Source organism: Denticeps clupeoides, chromosome 11, assembly GCF_900700375.1.
Source record: "Denticeps clupeoides chromosome 11, fDenClu1.1, whole genome shotgun sequence".
In the NCBI taxonomy this organism is placed as follows: Eukaryota; Metazoa; Chordata; class Actinopteri; order Clupeiformes; family Denticipitidae; genus Denticeps; species Denticeps clupeoides.
In genome coordinates, this window is record NC_041717.1 from 2109799 (window position 1) to 2131991 (window position 22193).

Below are 22193 nucleotides of genomic sequence, written 5' to 3' on the forward strand. Positions count from 1 at the left end.
TCTGGAGACAGATAATGCGCGTGGTCAAGGCTCAGGCACCAGAATATGGAAGACAATTCAGACTGCAAGATGCTGGAGCGTAGACACATTTATTAACATTAAAGCAAGTGGACAAAACATGTTTAAAAGGCTAAATATAAAATACACAAACAGACTGATGAAGCAGGCATCTTCATAATGCATAAGTGAACCCTATACTCCATTATGCCATAAATTGAACTAATCTGAGGCATTGTTCTGTATAAGCACACTATGTGTTCAAGTTACATTTCACTGTTCAAATGGGTCACGCACACACAGTGTTTAGAAAAGTGATTCATATATAAAAGGATATTTCTTGAAACATACAGGTTCCATGTATTCTGCTCAGTGTAACTTGCTTTGGCAGAACTTATATATTTATAGCTTTTGTGCTTTTTCTCCTCATTTGGAACATTTACAGAAAAAAAAAAACAGAAGCATTATGACATCCTTTTTAGGTCAGTTAACATTGGAATTCTGCTCATCCCCAACAGTCACATGATCGTGCAGAAACAGCAATGGGGTTTTCTGGTTTGGACAGTCGGAAGGGGGGTCTCTGCGGCCAGGCTTCCCTCAATGCATTCAGAGGACGAGTCGGTGGAGTTAGAGAAGACTGAAAGCAGCTGACCACACACCAGCTGAGCGGCACTTCCATCCGTCACCGAGACATCGGCGACGGTCTTCTCCCTCAATGACATGTCATCGTCCTCATCAATTAGCACGATTTCAGTCTTTATTGCTACGCTGATGCCAATCCTGATCTGCAAGCCCTCTGAATTGTCCTGGATGTGCGAGTCCAGAAAAGACATGGAGGAGGACTTATCGAATGATGTCTCTTCAGTCAGGTCATCCTCTGGACCAGTCCATCCCAGCCTGCTGTTCGATCCCGTCGCCTGGTGGTCAGAGCTCAAACCCCAAACGTTTTCTCTGGATGCAATCCATTCCTTAACATCCGAGTGCACCGTGCCATTAGCTGGTGCAGTTACGGCCACGTTTTCCTGCTCACTCTGGAGAAGCCCACACTGATTCTTTTCTGGAGCTCCTCCAGATAACTGGACCTCATACACGACTTTCTGCCCATCCTTCTTCTGAGGGTGACCACAATCAACCAGGCTTGAGGATGAGGATTTCATCAAGTCCTTTTGTTTCCCTGAAGGAAATGTACTTTTTTTTATTTTAAATTCTATGACAATGGACATAATCTGTAATATAATTTAAAGAAATACAATTTTTACCTTCAGAGACCATGGTCAGTGATTCCAGGTGCAGCCCAGACAGATATGCTGGCTGAGAATGGATAGGTCACATCTGTAATATTTGGAGCAGGAACATGGCAGGAGCGCAGAATAAAACTTACATTACACCCCACATTCAGCAACTGACAGGTATTTTCAACCCTTCTTTGTCCAAATGAATTTAAATTATTCTTTTTCATTCTCATATGAATGAAAAATACTGTACACTATAACATCTCCCACACACTGCCTCACCTAACAATGTTATCTATCATGCATGGCTGCACCTTTATGACAGAATGAGGACTCCATGAATGGATAATAACAGCAAAGTACATACATACATACGTACTGACGAATAGTTGGATATTAAACATTTTGCTAAAATACATACCATTTAATTATCTCCTGAATGATCATCACTCAGCCACACTCAGCTCCTCCTTTGTTCTATTCATGCAGTGCAGAAGATGCAGAAGGGGCTGCTAGCCAGGAGCTTGTACACTGACGCGAGTGAGCCAACAGCGCGTCCTTAGGTATGCTTGGATTGGTTGAGATGGAGAACATCTACCAGTCCACACAGAGTATTCAGTTCTCCTCGAGGAGCTATAAAAAGAAATGTTTACTTGCATTGACCCACTCTGCTTCCAACCTCCTGCACTTTCCTCTAGAAACACGTGCATCATGATAATGGGCAAAAAAAAAAAAAAAAAAGATCCTAAGCAGATTTGACAACATCACAAGTGAGAGACAAACCTGGCTATGATATCTTAGTTTTGTGTTCTTTGTGGATTCTCAAGTGTTCCAACCATCAGGATGAAATGTGTACAAATCTAAAAGGCCCCTTTATAACAGCATGCTTTTAAATGATTAATGCACATATGCAGAAAAAAAACAGGATATCAAATGCATTAAATTTTCATCAGTCCCCTTTTCCCTTGTTATGGCATTTCTACAGATGACTACTTATTTGCTGTTTATTTGCTTGTCCTAGGTGAGCCCTACAGAGGGTGGTTCGATCAGCTGAACGCATCATCCTTACCAAGCTCCCTGACCTTCAATCCATCTACAGCAAGCGGTGCTGGACGAGGGCCGGGAAGATAGTGAAGGACCTCAGCCACCCCAACAATGGATTCGTCTCTCTGCTGCGATCAGGGAAGCGCTTTCGCTCCCTGAAGTCCAACACAGAGAGAATGAGGAGGAGCTTCTTCCCGCAGGCTATACGAGCTCTCAACATCACTTCATAGAACTCCAATACACTCCAGCACTTCCAACCACTCTGGACTCAACCCCCCCAGAATTTGCACAAAACTCTTGCAATTTTTTTTTTACTTTTCACTTTATACATTGACTCAACTCATTTGCACACCTTCACCCTACCTGTTACACATATTTTATGTTAAAGACATAAAAGTGTAATATTTGGTTATGTTTGCAATATTTGCATATTGGTCATTGTATACTGTACAGTCACTGTGGTCTGTACAGTCACCAAAGCATTTTACTGCATATCATACCGTGTATGTCTAAGTATATGACAAATAATATTTGAATTTGAATCGGGATAAAAAAAAAAAAAACAGAACCAAAGACAAATAAATTATTTAATAAAAAAGATCAGACAAATATTCTTTTCAAAATGGGTTCCATGGAGAGGGGAGAGAAGAGAAAAAAAAAAAAAAACACACATACCCAACATATGATTAACTTCTAACTTCCCCCAAAATGAACAAGTCCCTTGTCTTTGGGTCTTCCATTTGAAACCTGCAAGCTTTCTGAGCTGGGAAACTGGCATCATTGCGGTCTTCCCAAATTCGGATGGATGCCCTGCCTGGTAAAACCAACGGCTGCCTGTACAGCACATGCACAGAGACAGGCGCTCTGACTGCATCAGCTCCTGCAGAGACAAATCATACTTTGCATAACATTTATTAAAAGATTTCAGACACACGTGAGAACAGTAACTAACCAAAACAACCAACATCAGGAAGTTGGCTACCTTTGTGCTTCTCAACTTCAGCCAAACACTGAGACTGCATCCACAGTCCGTAGGCTGTAGGACGCTGAATCCAGAGCAGGTGCTTCAAAAAATGACCATACAAGGTCCAGGTCCACCTCAGCCCGGTGGACCAGGATACTCTGATTTCCACTCTTGTTCCAGCATCTGTCCCTACAACACAAAAATCATACACATGTCCAAATAGCCTTTAAAATTTAGCCTTTAGCAAATATGGGGACCAATATTGTATTATTCTATTATTAATCCATTAAAAAGCAACTTGGACCAGAGGTTAACAAAATACTAATTAGTGCAGTGGTGGCCTAGTGGGTAAGGAAACAGACCCATAATCAGAGGGTTGCGGGTTCAAATCCAGAACCACCAAAGTGCCACTCAAGTCCCCTTGATCAAGGTTCCATCCCCACACACTACTCCCCAGGCGCCTTTCATGGCTGCCCACTGCTCACTAAGATGGATTAAAAGCAGAGACACATTTCGTTGTGTCACATGTGCTGTGCTGCAGTGTTTCACTTCACTAAACATGGTTCTTACACATTTCCCTGAACAGTGAAGCCGAATCAACAAAACACTCTTTACACCTATCGCCATTTTTAGCCACTGCAGGACCATAGACAGGATAGGGGAACTCGTATTAATTTTAAATCATTTCACAGAGTGAAGGTTCTCAGTCATCCAGGTGATAAGGTCAAGCAAGCCTGAGTAAAATGACCTCAATCAGGTTCTGGTGTAGATGATCAGCTATAATTTAGTTGAAGTTTACTTTATTGTCATTTCAGCTACATACATGTTAGACAGTACAAAGTGAAATAACGTTTCTCCAGAACCTGGAGCTACATGTAACGTTTAAACGTTACATACTGATATAAAGTGACCGTGTGACAGGCAAAAAAACAAAAATCATGTAGCCAACGAGACAGACAGACACGACAGTGATAAACTAGTGAAATGAGTAATATAAAGTAAGAATAGTGCAAATACAAATGGAACGGTGCAATAATAAATAATATTACAGATAGATAATATTACTCAATATAACATAGGTTGTGTGTGTGTGTGTGTGTGTGTGTGTGTGTCAGTCCAGAGTGCAAAGTCCCCGAGTGTCCCTGGTGTCTGATGGCCTGTGAGATGAAGCTGTTGTGTGGCAGTGAGGGCCCGAATGCTTCGGTACTTTTTTCCGGATGGGTGAAGAGTGCGTGTGAGGGGTGTGTAGAGTCCTTCACAAAGTTGGTGGCTTTCCTGATGCAGTGGTTATCTTCTGAAGTCAACAATAATCTCTTTCGTTCACAAACAGATTGTTGACCTTCAACTCCAGTGCTCAGTGTGGTGGTGCTGTTCCTGATCCAGACAGACTGAGGTGTCTCACTCAGGAAGGGTCAGATGTGGGGTGGTGGCGATGGCATCACCCGTGGAGCGGTTTGGACGATATGCAAGTTGCAGTGTGTCCAGGGTGGAGGGCAGCAGTGTCTTCATATGTTACATGACCAGCCTCTCGAGAAGCACTTCATCATGATGGGTGTAAGTGCAACGGCAGTCATTGAGACACAACACTGAAGACTTCTTTGGCAATGGCACGATGGTGGTGGCCTTGAGACACGTAGGAACAATGGTGCTCAGTGAGATGTTGATGTCTGTGAGAACATCTGCCAGCTGGTCTGCACATTCTCTGAGCATCTTCCAGGGATGCTGTCTGGTCCAGTAGACTTTGCAAAGAGTTAGACACAGCACCTGATCAACCGGATTTCCTCTCAGTCACGTCGTTCTGTTTGTCGAATCGTGCAAAGAATCCCTGTCCCAGGTGGAGGTTTTAGTCCTGTAGTTTGTGACAGCCTGGATGCCCTGCCACATGCGGCACGTGTCACAGCTGTCCTGGAAGTGGCTGTGAATTTTCTGCCCGTGTGTACGCTTTCCTGCTCTAATGGCTCGAGACAGTTTGGTCCTCACTGATCTTAGGGCCACCTTGTCACCCATCGAGCTTTGAGCAGCTCACGTACATCTGCAGTCATCCAAATCCTCATGTTGGATATTTACATGACTTTTAAAAAGAGACACATGGCTGAGAAAGTTGTAAACGTAGGAATAACGTTTCTTGCACAGTCTTACAGTAACTATGTACTTCATTACAAATTCATGTGTCAATCAGATTTCAATGACATACAGTACAGACCAAAAGTTTGGACACACCTTTTCATTCAATGTGTTTTCTTTATTTTCATGACCATTTACGTTGGTAGATTCACACTGAAGGCATCAAAACTATGAATGAACACATGTGGAGTTATGTACTTAACAAAAAGTGGAGACCTGACCTCCACAGTCACCGAACCTGAACCCAATCCAGATGGTTTGAGGTGAGCTGGACCACAGAGTGAAGGCAAAGGGACCAACAAGTGCTAAACACCTCTGGGAACTCCTTCAAGACTGTTGGAGAACCATTTCAGGTGACGACCTCTTGAAGCTCATGGAATGCCAGTTATTTCACCTTTCTTTTGTTAAGTACATAACTCCTCATGTGTTCATTCATAAAAAACACATTGAATTAGAAGGTGTCCAAACGTTTGGCCTGTACTGTATATATGTTGATTTTATATTCAAAAACCTGGAAAATTCCATGACTTTTCCAGGTTTTTAATGGCTTTAGGAACCCTGGATTTTATTTTAATGACCATTTTGAACAGGGCATTTGATTGATGGGTTTTTCCAACACATATTATGTTTTTTTAAAAAGAAAACTACAGCTTCCTCACCATCGGCCTGCGTGAGTCTGTCCTGATGACATTGCAGATGTTTGGTTTTTGGTGACAGCAGGGTAATCTGACTTTCCCAGACAGGTCCAGCATCTCCAACAGCTTTAAATGAAACGTCAACCTCAACCCCGGCTGAAACAGGCCTGTACTCTGATACAGATGCCTGTAACTGGAAAGGTCCTTTCTTCAGCTCATCCACAGGCTGCAATTTCCTCACTGTCTGCTGGAGGCAGAGGAGACCTGGAAGGCAGGGAAAAAAATGTTCATTCACAAAAAAAGGGGGGTAGAGCCCTGCCAGACGGGGCTGCATTCATACAGGTCCATAATACATTATACAAAATTTTGAGTGGTATGGTCTCCCTTAAGTGAATTTTTGGCCTTTATTGGTCCCACAGGGGAAATCTGCAGCAGAGGTAGAGATAGTAGCGCAATCAAAGTAGAATTAAAAACACTAAGTTAAGACATGCATGAATATACATGAACATAAAACACTCATAACACTCGAAATTGCAATGAATCTCTTACCTAGTGGGCTTAATCTGAATCCTGCTGAAGACACAATGGTAGCAAATAAACGGGAACAAAGCACGGCAGGGTAGAGCAAGGGAATGTCCCGGAACGCGCTGTCGGGATAGTCCCAGCCATACCCAGCGGCACTGCAGTACTGTCGGAGGTGATCGGTATCGATCCTGCGTGGGGTTCAGTAAATCTCAGCCTCGCATCGAACACTGCTTTTTAATAAAGGCCGGGAAGGCAACGTGAAATACCTGCAGTTGACTACGGCGAAGCCGGTTTCAGGCACGCCTTCGGTGGAGGGATACAGACGGCCTCGCTTTTTGCGGAGCGCCCGAATTCGGCTCCTAAATAAAAGGTACGCGTAGCTCGGCAGGGCCCCGCTCGCGTCAAAAACGACTCTGCCGCTGCACAGGCGGTGGGAGCGATACAGAGTCACACAGAGCAGCCAGGCGGGCACGGCGATCAGGAGCAGCAGGCGAGGCCGAGAAACGGCCATGTTGCGCGGCGCGGAACGCACCTTGCGGCGGAGAGAATAGACCGAAGTGTCTCACCAGCGCCATCTAGAGGACAGGAGTGCGTGGCGCTCGTAGAGCGGTGGCGAGAAGGCAGGCGACCTTCAACATTATTATCAGATGTACAGAGAGCAGTAAAATGATATTCATTTTCAGATTATTTATGTGAAAAAACGCTTCTCACCACAAGTCATTACAAAAATATCACAAATGTTAATTAAATACCCTCTGGAAGGCACATAATCTTTAAATTGCTATGGATAAGTGAAGAAATGTACAATCAGTAACTTAATTCATGTTAATACTTGATTTTCACACATTAACTTAAGAAAAAGCACAAACTGTGACACATGAACATAATGATTTACACACAGATTTTTAAAAAATATATTACTCATTGGCAGCCCTTTGTGTTGATCCTAAATGATTATTTTCATCCAAAGAGCAGCAGCATGTCAATACAGACACTGTTGATATTATCGAAAGTATTGATTCAGATGATAAAAAATAAAACAAAGGCAAAATAATAAACCAAAATAGGCACACAATGTACAGTATGTGGTGCAGTTGTTTTCGAACTATAAGCATCAGCATAACTAATAGTTATACAGACAGCAACAGGTTTTTTTTTTTTACAAAATGATCTATTAATAGCTGAAATAACCATTAGTTATGCAAAACAAATTCGAATATACTATCACAACAATCACAACATTTGGGAGGGTGTGACATATGTTTACACAGTTTTCATCCATCGTAAGCCAGCCATACCAAGCTGTAGAATACTAGCATATGACAGAACTCTTGAAAGAAAGGTACAGTCACAAAAGTTTGCATTAATTAGTATTTATGCCTCTTATCACTGTCCGTACAGACTGGATGATATGCATTTTGATCTCCGGTTACTTCCGAAAGCCTCATATACTTTGATCAACATTCCAGACTTACAGAGCAGAATAATTATTTCTTGTGAGTGAATGACATAAAAATGTATCTAAATTTGCGTTGTGACGTCAGGTTGCGTGTTGATTAGAATGTGAACGCGACAAAGTCCGTGACGTCATCAACGGTCCAACGTTATTAAAGAGTCGAACTAATTTAAGCATGAATATATTTGCTCAATACTGAGCGTGATGTTACCGTCGTACAAAATAATGTATGTGAGTTGTTGTATTAATGATTAATATCGGTAATTGACGCACCTGTCCGGGGTATAAAAGCGCCACGCACTCCACGCAGCGCTTTTCGCGAGACGACCGTCGTCGTCATGTATTTGTTGCGTGTCCTGTGTCCCGTGGCGGGTCTGCTCGTTTGCGCGCTCGGCCCGGGCGACGGCGCGGTGGCTTCCCGACAGCGGGCGCCGCCGAGATGTCGCCTGGGCACGAAGCCGTGCAGGGACGGGACCGGCTGCGTCCTGTACAGCCACGTGTGCGACAGGGAAGCGGACTGTGACGACGGCTCCGATGAAGAGGACTGTCCCGAACCCTGCGACCAGGGTAACGTTTTATACGCCGTGGGACATTTTTCACACGGGGTCAAGGTCCTTGGAAAGGACCAGCACAGCACACGGTGACGCAACGAAATGAGTCCTCTGCTTTTAACCATCACCCTTAGTGAGCAGTGGGCACCTTGCCGCTTCGGGATTGGAACCCACAACCTTCTGATTACAGGCCATTAGCAACATGCAATTTTATTTCTAAATAAAAATTATCATGTTCTTAAATGTACCTTCTGGTTATTTTGCTATGTTACAGTACGGTTTACAGCTCAAATTTCCTTAAATGTTGGTGGGTCCCACTGCCGTTGGCTGGTTGACGTTAGGCTGTGCTTTCTGCCGCTCAGATCTCTTCCGATGTGCCGACGGCAAGTGCATCGACCCGGTCCTGGTGTGTGATGACGTGTTTCACTGTGAGGACCAGTCGGACGAGGCCGGCTGTCTGACTGGCTCGGAGACCTGCGTCCATTCCTGCGATAACAAGGACCGTTGCCTGCCTGAGACTTTCCTTTGTGATGGAGAGCGGGACTGCCGGGATGGGACCGACGAGGCCAACTGTGGTTCGTGTGTCTGCAGTGATATATTTTTGTGTGTGTGGCCTGACTGTAAGCCCCCGGCTGCATGCAGTGGAGATGGTTCCACTTCGGTCCACTCAAAAGTACTCGATCATTAGAACTGATCTAGATTTGCTCGTTCTGAAGCGTTGGTTACTGCCCCCGGCGTGTGTTCAGGAGCTGACATCTGCAGCAGCTCCGAGTTCCGCTGCACCAATGGCCAGTGTGTGTCCATGAGCGTGCGCTGTGACGGCCACACGGACTGCAGGGACCACTCTGATGAGGAGGGCTGCGCCAAGCCCCCGCCGTGCTCCAGCAAACACCGCTGCCCCCACAGCCACGAGTGCTTGCTGGCGGACTGGTTCTGTGATGGAGAAGAGGACTGCAGGGATGGCACGGATGAGAAGGTGAAGGAATGGCGCACACTTTCGTTGCAAGGAAGATCTTTATGCTTTACATTTTACAGCCTTTACCAGACGCCCTTAGCGACTTACCAGAGCGACTTACAATCAGTAGTTACAGGGACAGTCTCCCTGGAGCAACTTAGGGTTAAGTGTCTTGCTCAGGGACACAATGGTAGTAAGTGGGATTTGAACCTGGGTCTTCTGGTTGACCGGCAAGTGTGTTACCCACTAGGCTACTACCACCTTTGCTTTGGGCAGAATCCTGATTTCTTTGTCATTGTAGGGCATACAATGAAAAATCTCAATGACCCAGCATTTCTTGTGTTTTGTTAAAACCCCTATTCCTTTAGTCGATCACAAATAGTCATTCTCTTATAAAGTGCTTTCATAAATGCACTCTATTGATTCAGAAAGTTGCACCCAAGGGTGAATAATCAAGCCTCCAGAGCCATTAAACAGAGAATCGACCTGCCAAGATATTGACCACATGACAGAAACGGACATTACTGCAGATATGACTTTTGATTCTACAAGGTACATAAATAATCTAGTGTACTTATTCCAGAATTGTAAGAAGGTCCATTTGGAGTGTGGGGAGTTCCAGCTGACTTGTGCCTCCAGAACCCAGTGCATCCCGAAGATATGGAAGTGTGATGGCACTAGCGACTGTGCTGATGGGAGCGATGAAGCTGGTTGTAAGTTGGCCTTTCAACGTAACGCAAATGACCCTTGACCAAACGAGTCAAAGGCGGACTTTCCCCTTCCCAGGTAACGTGACCTGCCCGTCACACCTGTTCCGCTGTGACAGTTCTGAGTGCTTGTCCGTCAACCTGGTCTGCAACGATGCCGCGAACTGCCTGGATGGTTCCGATGAAGGTGGCACCTGCCTCACAGAATGCACGGACCAGTCCCGGTGTTCTCACATCTGCTACAGCACCCCACGAGGGCCGGTGAGTTGCGACTAGCCACCAATAACCGCTTCCGTTTTGCTGTGGTTTTCACGCTTACCTCTGGCTGGCCGTCTGCAGCGGTGCGGCTGCAAGTCCGGTTACAGGCTGCTGATGGACATGGTGACCTGTGCTGATATTGACGAATGTGCAGAAAATATTCTAAATATATGCGATCATTCATGTGTCAATGCTGAGGGGTCGTTCTGGTGCAACTGCAGCCAAGGATATGTGCTGGAACCTGATGGCCATAGCTGCAAGGTTACAGGTACGAATAGCTTTCGAATGACTTAATCTCACGACTAACTTTGTTGAATATTTTTTCTTTATATAAAGTAGGAGAGCCGTACTTGTTGGCATCAGTGCAGTCAGAGTTATTCCTTCTTGGACTTCAAAGTTCCAGCCTTGAAGTGCTGATTTCATCTGAAAAGCGGTTCATCTTTTCGGTGGATTATGACCACAAGGAGCAGAGAGTCTACTGGGCCAATGTGAATGCTGATGAAATAAAGTGGTCCTCTTTGGACCAGAAGGACAAAGGAACGTTAATCAAAGGTTGGTCAGTAAATATGGTACATTTTTCACCTTCAACTGACTAATATGATCTCTTATAAAACTGAATAATCGCCCTCCTGCAGGAATAAATTCAGACTGCATTGCAGTGGACTGGGTTGGCAGGAATGTGTATTGGATTGATGGAATTGGAAGTCAGATTAATGTCATTGGACTAGATACTACTGCCAAGGACTATGTGACCGTGATCGATGAAGATCTGGAACAGCCACGTTCGCTGGCTCTGCTGCCACAGAGGGGGTGAGGACATCCCACTGTAATTACACAAATACAAGGTTGCGTGAACATTCTGAAATTTGTGATTTATCCCAGGGTTATGTTTTGGTCTGCAACTGGAGATGAGGCACATATTGAACAGGCTGGTATGGATGGCTCTAGCCGAACTGTGCTGATCAAAGAAAGCCTGAGGTGGCCTGTCAGTCTGACTGTGGATCCTCTGGAGAACCGAATCTATTGGACTGATGAGAAACTACAGTGCATTGGATCGGCCACCCTGGATGGGGGAGACATCAAGGTACGGAGTCCAAATGTTGAAATAAGGAGGTTCACCGTAGAGACCTGTTCTGCTATGCAGTGGAACAGAGAATGTGTTTACAGTGGACATGTCTGAACCTCCTTTTAAACCTTTTTAGCTCCTACAGTTGATGGAGACTCCCAGTCCTTTCTCTGTGTCTGTCTTCAATGATATGGTGTACTGGTCTGATACAAAGAGGGGAACCATCCAAAAGGCTAACAAAGTTACCGGAAAGAACCGTGAAGTTCTTCTGAAACGACCTGGGCAGCCTTTCGGACTAAAGGTGAAGTTTTTTTTTCCCGGCCTCATGACTCCAGTCTTTTATAGGAACATTTTCTTTGTTCTGATTTGTCCTGTTTGCAGGTTATTCATCCTTTGTTGCAACCGAGCATGCAGAACCCATGTGGAAAGGTTCACTGTTCTCACTTGTGTGTGCTGGCACCTGGCCTGAAAGCTGAATGCAAATGTCCATCTTATCTGCTCCTGGACGAGGATGGATTGACATGCTCTAAACCAAAATACGTGTCATTCATCCTGCTGCTGTCCCCAGTTGCAATTACGAAGGTATGTTCTTAGATATTTTTTTCCTCTCACTGCAAAAGTTATTGGAATTTCTCCCAATACTGTGCTGTAGGTATATATACACAGAAGAAATCGTACAAAAGGTTTGAAGAACTGGCCAGAACATCACCTGCTGCAGCTTCCCAACATGAACGAGCCCACCATGCTTGATCTCGTGGTTCGGGACCAGACTCTGTTCCTGGCAGATGCGGGTCAGGCCGCAGTGGGACTTTTCCAGATGAAGGACTCCTCACTGGTTTCGAGGGGCCAGCTGCGCTGGCAGACAGAGGACTACGTCACGGCTCTGGCTCTGGACTGGGTGACCTCGAACGTGTACTGGAGCAGCACCAAGCAGCCACGGCTTCAGGTCACCTCGGCGCAGGGAAAGTATACCACTGTGCTGATCAGTGGCACGTTTGAGAACAGCCTGGAAGCCATCGCTCTTCACCCACCCAGCGGGCGCCTTTGCTTTGTTCATTTCGGGAAGAGTGGAGATGCTCAGGTCGCCAGAGTAGAATGCGCCTACATGGACGGGCGAAACCGATCTCTGTTGTGGAAGGATTCGGTGCAGCCGGAATCCTTGACGTTTTCGCAAGATGGCAGTGAACTGTACTGGGCTGACATTGGTGAGGTTTGCATTTGGAAATAATTTTGGCAATGTAAGCGGTTTTAATTGGTTCTTATTTGTAAAATGTCTTCTGTCTCTTCAGGTACTGGAGATATAGTGTCCATTCGCCTTGATGGTACAAGATATAGGGAGCTGAAAACTGCTTCTGGCTTGAAGGCATTTACTCTTATAAATAACGTTCTCGTCTGGGTGACTAAAAGGGGTAATGTGCCATTGCAGTTCCTAACCATACTGATACCTTATTGCCAGAAGGTGGCGTTGTTTAGCTAACATTGTGCCGTGTGAACTCTGGGTGGTCCTTTTCCTTGGAGAGCTAAATGTTGGATTTAAATTTTTTTTCTCCCCTTGTACCAAATGCATTGTTTTGTGTATTGCATTTAAGTGCAGTGCCATGTTTTCTGTCCAGACATGACCAGATTTTGGTACAGTGAAGGTGGCCTCACTGAAAATCTGTGGTTTGAAGTTGATACTGAGATCGTCAGTATGAAAGGATTTAGCACGTCCAGTCAAAAAGGTACGGGTGCAATACAGTTGTCCCTTTTATATTTTACCTCCCCGTACCTGTATACACTACACCTTGTGTAGTAATTTCACATCCAGCTGATCCACAACATTGCCAAAGCGGCGTGGGTGTGTTTGGTTCGATCAGAGATATACTTTTTTTTTTTTTTTTTTTTTTTTTTCTTTTTTTTTTTTCTCATTTGTGTTTCATGTGCGTTTTAGAAGTTACTCCCAATAAGTCACCTTTTAACCCCTCAAATTTATTTCCTTTCCATGTGGTTGATATGCAGAACTTCAACAATCCACCTACGAAATTTATTTCATGTTTAGCCTGAAATCGCATCGAGTTTCAGGGGCCCTTCATTGCCTTAAGTTAATGTTTTAATGTTTAGGGACCAACTTGTGCTCTGATGGTAATGGAGGCTGTAGTCACCTGTGCCTCCCCTTCCCTGGGGGCAGGACCTGCCAGTGTTCCCATGGCTACCTCCTTGCCAATGCCATGGACTGTGTCCCGTACCAGCACTGTCCTCCTGAATCCAAGTTGTGCCTAGATGGGCTCACATGCCTCCCCATTTCAAAGTTTTGCGATGGACAAGTTGACTGCCCAGACTACTCAGACGAGAACTGTAAGTCTTGAAATGATATACTTCTAATGTGGATTCTCAAGCCCCCTTTTCCCCCTGCTGTACCAGCGGCTCTATTGTTTCTTGTAGGTGTCCCAGCCATGTTTGCTTCTCCCAGGTCTATATTTCGCTCTTCAGGCAAGTTGGACAATGTGCCTTTACAGGTCCTGGAACCAGTTTCATGTGACCAGCATCTCTGTGGTGGGCGGGGCGAATGTGTGTCCCAGAATGGGGCTACCGCCTGTGCTTGTTCCAAGGGCTACAGTGGGGATTTTTGCCAAGACATGCACCAAGGGTTAAGTCCTGTCTCTTACGGTGCCATAGCAGTGTGTGCTGGCATCATTGTGGTTGGGGTCATCATTGCTGCAGTCAAGACTAAGAAGTCAAGCATTAGGTATATTTCTATTTTTATCTTTTTACACTGACTGTTTTAGGGCTGCCACAATGCATCAATTAAATCGATAAATATCGATTGCTGAAAGAGGCCTTTCGTGTCTCGTGACATTTGATTTTATTTAAAAAATAACTCCCATGCACCGATGCCTGCAGACTTACTTGAGGCTCATCGTCAGGGCGGAACAAAAAAATAAATAAATAATAAAAAAAATATATAAAGTATATATTTTTTTTTTATGTTAATCCATTTTTATTTTATTATTATTATTATTATAACACTCCAAGGAGCAACATGTCTTTATCTAAAAACTTTGGTTCTGCTTTTGAATAAAGGGATGGAAATTAATGCATTTATTTTTTACATATTGAACTTTCTGTGCACCAGTCTTCCTGCTTTAAATCGAGCGAACCCAGATATGAGGGAGACCAGCATGAGTGACTTCGAAACTCCAGTATCTCCTTCAGAAGAGTCGGTTCCTAAAGAAGCAGATTGAGGTGAACATCTGACAGTCTATATTGACTGTAATGCAATACTTGTTTCCAAGTTTAGTTTTTACCACTAGTTTCTCCCACAGGATGTGGTGTCTTCTGTTGACTAGGACTCCTTCCTTGTTCTACACGTTAATGTGTTTATTTCAATAAAGTCTGTTCAAGTCCTCTGTCTGTGGAAAATTTATTTTGAACTGTGCAGACAGTCTGCGTCTTGTGTAGTACACTTGTCTAAATGTAGACGTCTTTCAAACATTTTATAATTATTTCTGAATCCTGTTCCTGTCTGTGGGTTTTTCTGGGGTTCAGCCCCTACCAAAATGTAAGTTTTGACTAGTCATGTCCTTTTGAGTCCAGAACAATTACTTTTTGAAAGGATCCAATTGCTTGAAAGACGTGAGTGATATGTATTTAGTGGTGTGTTTTGAGCAGTTTAATTTTTCAGAAACTGAGGTGATGAGAGCTGTTAATTTTTTTTTTTTCTTTTTTTTTTTTTTTTTGCTGCAGCAGTAAGGTGCTTATTTTCCAATCATGTGAACATTTACTGATCATGAAATCCCCTAGCCAGCCAGCCTAATTGTTTTTCTAAATCTACTCAAGACATACAGCGCCAGTCACTTTCAAAGAACTGTATTCTTCTGACCGAATAAGAAATTTAATTTGCCCTCCCAATTGATGTATATGCTGTCCTCCATTTCTCTTTTCCTGGCCATCAGGTTGAGCTCATGTTAACCTGGAAACCCCTTTACCTCTCTGCCCAAGTTACTGACCACCGTTCGGCCAGAGAGCACAACAACATAAAACCAACATGGCATGCTGAGACCGCTGGTGTTCCAGTTCTAGATATACATTGAGAACCACACCTACACCCCCTGGCCCAAGGTGATTACTGGGCTGTCTGTTTAAATTAGCCATCCCCTTATATCAGCAACGTTTCGGGTTATTTTACAATAAAATGTTCTTTACGGTGAGTGAGAGAATCTGCATACCAGATAGTTACTAAATAAACTTTAATATGTTCTTGCTTGGTGAGTGCCACATCGCTTTAATTAAATGGAAATGAAGACAAGTTATTTCATGTGATGCTCTCGGTACCCACTGTGTTCTGTATGCTGTTCTTGTAATCACTTGTGAAAACTGCTACACTTGACCGATTTTGAAATTTTTTTTTCAATTAAATGGTTAGTTTGGCTAGCTTGTATTCTTACTGCCACCGTACTTCTGTTAATGCCATTGTGCTGGTATAAATCTCATGAACCAGTAGCAAGTGAATGTCGAAGCACATAAATGAAACACTATGGACATTCAACATACATCAGACTTTCTCTCAGTCCACTTTGAATCTTAATTGTTTTTTTTTTTTGCTGCATATAGGTGCATGTTTGCTGCATGTTTTGTTTCCCTTTTTGTCTTTTCTGTGGCCTAAAATAAAGTTAACAGTCTGTGGCATTTGGTGTTTCTCTGCATTTGCAGTACTATTTTGTCAATTCAGAAAGGTAAAAGGTAAAGTACCAATAAAAAGTTTGACCACACCTATTCTGTGGCAGTTATGGAGACTAAGATGGTTGCCACTTTGTAAAAGTAAGATTTCAGATGTGGCCTGAAAAGACAGACTGAAAAATATAAAGATGCCTGCAAATAAATGATTTTGCTTCGCATCACAATGTCTGAATTTCAAATAAATGACAAATATACAAAAAGTTGCATTGTGGCAAAAATTTGAACTGTGTCACTCAAATCCACCAGTCATCATTTCATCCTGGTCCATCGTAGATAAGATGATTCTTTATTAGTCCCACCAGTGGGAAATGTACAAAGTAGACCGTTCTTGCTCCAATCTGCGTACATTCTTCAGAAGGGAGGAATCTGGAGCTGCCCTGCGGACGACATTCTTCAGCTCGCAGTGGGGATCTTGTTTGTCGGGAAGGTATAAGTTATGTCGTGGCCACGGTGATAAAACGAGATGTTTACAAGTTAAAAGGACAAGGGCATATATTTAATTTTCATATCTTGTTTTGACACATCGTGTTGTACTACGATCTGTAATTATGGTACAGATCGTAATTATAACACATATTTTCCTGAGCATCACATATGAATTATTCTTTTTTTTTTTAGGAATGAACTATAGTGGGTGGGCAAAGGTTTTGCATAAAGGGCTTCATGTAAACAGGCAGGACCTTCACTTTAATGCAGCTTTCACAGGCTTCAGGGGCAAGAACCAGAATTATATCAAACACAATGCAAGGTAATGTCCTTATACAACAAATACTACCATGTTCCTTCATTTGCCAGATTCTTTTTTATTTTGCACGTTGCAGGTGGTGAAATGAAGAGGCTTGAGACTCTGAGGGCCGTGGTCCTGGTGCTCTTTGTCGCAGCAGTAAGTAGGCGCCTTTTCTCGTGAAACGCTGGTCGCTCCAGAATATGTCGTCTAACGGGACCATGTGCTCGGCCGACAGTGCGCGGCCAACGCGGCCCCGCGGTGCTCCGAGTCGGCCGAGTCCGCCGAGTCCTCCGAGTCGCTGGAGGCCGCTCGGCCCGAACCCCCCGCGGCCACCGTCCAGCCGGAGCCCGCGACGGAGGGCGTCACGATCCCGCTCCCGGCGGCCACGGACGTCGCGGTTGCGGCGACGGACCCGACCGCGAACCCCACGCCGGCTCCTGCGCCGCTGGAGGCCGCCAGCACCGCGGGGACCCAGCCCCCCCGAGGAGACGACGTGGCGCTGCAGAACGATGCTCTGCCGGGACGGGTTTAAAACAGTCCGTACTGCGCATGCGCGACGTACAGCTCACGACGGACTCGTCTTGTGTCTCAAGGCATGAAAGAACTCCAATATAATGTCTTGAAATATTAATCGAAATAAAAGACTGAAACGGTTAAGTTGTTCGTTGTGTTGCCAGATTGATGACTTTGGTGGATAAGACATGGACCAACCAGGGATCTCCTCCGTAGTGTTTAAGAAGAGAAAAGCAAATAATGGATGATGAATGAATGAATGAATGAAAGAAAGAAGATTGAAACATAGCCAACCGCTTCAATGTGGACACAGTCCACCACTACCGGTCTTCTCTTCTGTGGAGACACAGAAATGTAGACCAGGAAAAGCCATCCTTGCAAAGCAGCTACAAGTGCAACAACAGAACAAATCTTCTAGTAGAGTCTTAGTTCCACATTTCATATAATGACTTAAAAATGTGTTATGATAGTGTGAAGTTCAAAAGAAGTTCAGGCAGACTGACAGTTCAGAAAACGATTTATAGATGCTAAGAACAAATGACAAACCGATTGCAAATTCCCATAATCCAAAAATACTGTTCAGCACTCAGATAAAGATGCCAAGCCTCAATATCAATAAGAAATGAGCACAATCGCATCTAAAATAACCTGTAATGTAATATGGTTCTCACTCCACAGTGAATAATCCGCTTCTCGCTGATACATGATACATGAGACGAAAGGCTAGGCAAGTACGGAAATGAGCTGCAGTTGATCAGAGATCACCGTTAGTAGATGGGTCAGCTTGAGTCAAATAATATCCTGTTCAATGAAAACAAAATATTGCATGGAACAATACAGAGCACATCGAATTCACTACTAAATAACATTGCATTGTCTTAGTCCAACGTCACACGGGGGAGGGTGGAACCCTTGGTCTTCCAGCGGCCCGGCATGCTTGTAATTGCATCTGTGATTAATCACTCCCGCCGTTGTTGAGACTGCATCAGTCCCCCATCTTGTGCAGTGTTGTATGATCCACAGCCAGTGCATTTCAGTCCCAGCACATGAAACGGAACAACACAATGTGTCTGGCAATCATTACAGATAATCTGAAGGGGTAGGGGGGAAAAAAGGCCTGGTTATTATTACTGACAATTCAAATCACAGAAATAAATAATACACAGTACAACAGATTAGATGTGTACTCCAGACCCAAATACTGTGTGGAGCAACTACACAAGTCTTCTGGTGTAATTTACACTGTACCCTGATGAAAGGATTTGACCAGCCTAAAATGACCTGGAATTTACGGCATAGTAGTAAGTGAAGGCCCAGCAGAGTGGCCTAGATTTAAGGCATAGCTTACTACACATTTGAATTATATAAAAACTGAATGTGACTAGTCACCATTTAAACTTAATAAGTCTGGATAAAGCACCTTAACAGTGGCGTCTTGGTATTCACTCGGCATGGGTGACTCTGCAATCTCCGAGTCCCTCTGATCCCAGTATGTCTCCATGTTTAGGGCTGAGTGCATGCAGAGGGGGCAGCGATATGCACTACAGGAACATAAGCACTATAAAATCCTGTTCATTCCAATTTGGTACACTGCATACTGTTAAAAGTGCATGCATAAAATAATTATTTATATAAGATAACCCTAACCCTGTTCGACACATGTCCTCAAAGCAGGTCCTGTAAAAGAGAGAATGGCAGATTAAAGCTAAGAAGAAAATCTGTTCTGTTTAAAAAAAAAAAAAAAAATCTAATACATACTTATGCAGCAAATGGCCACAGGGAAGCACGTGAGCTCCTATTCTGGATGTGTGAATGTCCTGAAAGGATAATAAGGATGTGTGAGGAAAAGAGCTTGTTTGAGTTTAAAAAAAAAAAAAAAAAAAACAGATCATCTTACCTCCATACACACCGGACAATTCTGCCTGGAGACATTTTCAACACACTAAAACAAAACCGTTTCAGAACAAAATAATTACTGTTTTTCAAATGTCCTTGAGTAACTAAAGAAGTAACAGCTAAATATATATATAAAAAAAAAATCCAAGTTTATAATAATTTGAGATGAGGGTATTTACATACTGTCTCCAACTACTCATGCAAGGACTTTCATGAAGATTATACCTTGTGATTTCCTCGCAGGTCACTGGCTAAACACAAGTTGCACTTTTCACAGTGAAAGTATTTCTCTCTTGGTCCAATTCTAGGAGAAGACAACATTATAATTTCAATGCAGAGATGCAGCAAGCATTAAATTAAATTTCTGTGCAACTGAAGGTCCTGGGGTTTTACGAAATATTAGGGCTGTTAGAAAATGTTGATACAGCAATAAATTGTGATGTTTTATGTGGTGATATACACTGTATTCACGGTGATGCTATTATTTTCAATACATGAATGAATCCATACGTTTTTAAGAGTGAATTCAACTATCAGCCATCACTACCTTTTCATAGTTGTTTAACCAGCGCTGTCTATATAAATGGCAAAAGATCAACATAACATTTACATTTACAGCATTTATCAGACGCCCTTATCCAGAGCGACTTACAATCAGTATTTACAGGGACAGTCTCCCTGGAGCAACTTAGGGTTAAGTGTCTTGCTCAGGGACACAATGGTAGTAAGCGGGATTCGAACCCGGGTCTTCTGGTTCATAGGCGAGTGTGTTACCCACTAGGCTACTACCACCCTATATAAGTAGGATGGGCTACGGTTTGAACTGAAATATATAAATGCATATTCATAAAATCACATTTCTGACTGTAATGGTATCTGAACTGTCAAATAATTAATTTGAAAATGTATGTAAACTGACCTGCATATTCCGCACGGCTGACAGTGATATTGCTTCTTGTCCTTATCAAAGAGATGACAGATACCACAGTAATACTCGCCAAACTTCACGTTACAGTCCCGGCAAAACTGCTGCACCTGAATCAACCAGACCAAACGGTGGGAGAGTTGGGAAGAATCACAACTAAAACCCGATCACTACATTTATACACAACTGTTCAAAAATCTTTAAACATTCGCAGAAAGCATTTACAGAAAATCTACAATCTAGAACATTTATTGACACTTTTTAAAATAATGATGTAGGTGGAACCCAAATTTGCTGGGTTCGAAATACTGTACTAGTGTGAATTTGGCCAATTTGTTTTCAGCTCTGTTAACACAACTGAAGCAGTTGTTCTAAAAATAAAAAAAATTAAAAATCTAAGAAACTTTTAAATTGACAGATTTGGGTTTAACTAACTGGAAGTCAGATATTCCATCACTTCCAGAATTATATACAACAGTGGTGGCCTAGCAGGTAAGGAACTGGACACATAATCAGAAGGTTGTCGGTTCAAGCAAAGTACACACTGCTCCCCGGGCGCCTGCCATGGCTGCTCACTTAGGGTGATGGTTAAAAGCAGAGGACATATTTCGTTGTGTCACTGTGTGCTGTGCTGCAGTGTTTCACAATGACAATCACTTCACTTTCAGGCAACAGGAAATCACCTGCTGGACGGCGGAGCACACGCAGCACTGGACCTCTTCCACTTGAAAGCGGTTCATCTCGTGGTCCTCTGCAGCATCATGGCACAGTCTGCACACGTACAGCTTCCCACAGCATGGAGCCTTTAAATAAAAAAAAAGACTTCATATTAATCCACGGACGAGCGTCCGCAATATGAGATATATCTTTTCATCGCGTAATTATGATCTTGTAAAGTGATTGTGTAAGCCAAACTTGAGGCTGTCATTCCGTCCGCGTTGGCCAGCTAACGACCACGCTGCGGAGTTTTACTCTCTCCGAGCTCTAAAAAGCAGAATAACGCCGCGACGGGACATTGCGTAAAATCACCCTGGAAAATCATGGTTTAAAAATCATGTAAATTCCTCACTTTCAAACGACAATTCCGTACGTAGTGCTCGCAATCCACCGCGGCCGCCATGTTTGTTGTCTTTGAAGAAATCAAACTTTATTGACATTTTACAGGGCGGTCACAGATAAGACATCGATTCATTGATCTATGTTTAAAAATGAAGTAACGCTGTACACGATGCAAGTCGGCATTCTTTATAATGACTACCATACATTTTCAGACTATATGACTTTTTTATTATTAAAATAATGAAAAGGGGTCAACAGGAAGTTGGATATCTGCTTTGGATATTACAGTGGGAAAATGTTTGCAACTACACAGCAATAAAGATTTTAAGCTTTTGAAATGGCATTGATGAGAAATGTTTATGTACCCCCACTACAGTGATCGCTGTTAAGCACATAAAATCGAATGTTTGTTTTTCAGTCGAATAAAGAAGTGAGTTAAGTGCAGTACGTCAATGGATGAAATATAACTGTTGAATAATCAAGCAAAGAAATCACTGGGAATATTTCATTTTCCGAAACAATTCATGCAGTAGCACAATAAAACAAAGAAAATGCCCTGTGCAACATTTCAATATCTTTATCAAAAGAAAACAACAGGCTTTGAATCTCACTGAATAGCACATATAAATAAAAAAGGCTGCAAAAAGAGATATGTACAACTGGCCTGCAAAGATAAAAAATGAGTACATTGTCCATCCTGTTGTCATGGAATTACAGCGCTTTAATCTGTTTTTTGAAGGGGTTAAGCCTTTAAGAAGGCCTTTGCCATTCTGCCAACTCAGTTTGCCCTTTAGGACACATGGACATTGCAGATTCATAAATATTTCATATCTGTATCATTGG

The 22193-nt window shown here is 43.3% G+C and overlaps 5 protein-coding genes across 7 annotated transcripts; 2 read left to right on the plus strand and 3 right to left on the minus strand.

The window, feature by feature from the left end:
- Positions 1-73: 73 nt before the first annotated feature.
- LOC114799531 (paralemmin-2) lies at positions 74-1792 on the minus strand. Its single transcript, XM_028996263.1, has 3 exons — positions 1651-1792; positions 1257-1329; positions 74-1171 (listed from the first exon to the last, which is right to left on the minus strand). Exons 2-3 carry the CDS (start codon positions 1267-1269, stop codon positions 516-518), a joined length of 669 nt encoding a protein of 222 aa, XP_028852096.1. The 5' UTR covers positions 1270-1329; positions 1651-1792; the 3' UTR covers positions 74-515.
- Positions 1735-7247, minus strand: LOC114799529 (uncharacterized). 3 transcript variants are annotated; one of them, XM_028996262.1, is made up of 6 exons: positions 6788-7247; positions 6546-6709; positions 6021-6260; positions 3256-3426; positions 2949-3153; positions 1735-1862 (listed from the first exon to the last, which is right to left on the minus strand). In XM_028996262.1, exons 1-5 carry the CDS (start codon positions 7030-7032, stop codon positions 2960-2962), a joined length of 1014 nt encoding a protein of 337 aa, XP_028852095.1. In that variant the 5' UTR covers positions 7033-7247; the 3' UTR covers positions 1735-1862; positions 2949-2959. The 3 variants fall into 3 exon arrangements, with proteins under 3 accessions (XP_028852095.1, XP_028852093.1, XP_028852094.1); XM_028996260.1 differs by lacking the exon at positions 1735-1862 and adding an exon at positions 2370-2428; XM_028996261.1 differs by lacking the exon at positions 1735-1862 and having other exon boundaries at positions 2841-3153.
- A 1060-nt stretch (positions 7248-8307) lies between these two features.
- On the plus strand, positions 8308-14900 carry lrp13 (low-density lipoprotein receptor related-protein 13). Its single transcript, XM_028996605.1, has 18 exons — positions 8308-8544; positions 8891-9103; positions 9275-9504; positions 10067-10196; positions 10270-10451; positions 10530-10716; positions 10788-11000; positions 11084-11258; positions 11331-11532; positions 11651-11815; positions 11896-12096; positions 12167-12719; positions 12804-12923; positions 13128-13235; positions 13615-13848; positions 13936-14239; positions 14627-14736; positions 14817-14900. Exons 1-17 carry the CDS (start codon positions 8316-8318, stop codon positions 14733-14735), a joined length of 3555 nt encoding a protein of 1184 aa, XP_028852438.1. The 5' UTR covers positions 8308-8315; the 3' UTR covers position 14736; positions 14817-14900.
- A 1968-nt stretch (positions 14901-16868) lies between these two features.
- LOC114799537 (cyclin-dependent kinase inhibitor 1C-like) lies at positions 16869-17614 on the plus strand. The gene is made up of 3 exons (XM_028996271.1): positions 16869-16978; positions 17052-17113; positions 17193-17614. Exons 1-3 carry the CDS (start codon positions 16921-16923, stop codon positions 17487-17489), a joined length of 417 nt encoding a protein of 138 aa, XP_028852104.1. The 5' UTR covers positions 16869-16920; the 3' UTR covers positions 17490-17614.
- A 361-nt stretch (positions 17615-17975) lies between these two features.
- On the minus strand, positions 17976-21416 carry rchy1 (ring finger and CHY zinc finger domain containing 1). Its single transcript, XM_028996270.1, has 9 exons — positions 21361-21416; positions 20975-21094; positions 20286-20401; positions 19592-19670; positions 19368-19412; positions 19229-19287; positions 19118-19147; positions 18891-19011; positions 17976-18561 (listed from the first exon to the last, which is right to left on the minus strand). Exons 1-9 carry the CDS (start codon positions 21409-21411, stop codon positions 18430-18432), a joined length of 753 nt encoding a protein of 250 aa, XP_028852103.1. The 5' UTR covers positions 21412-21416; the 3' UTR covers positions 17976-18429.
- Positions 21417-22193: the final 777 nt, after the last annotated feature.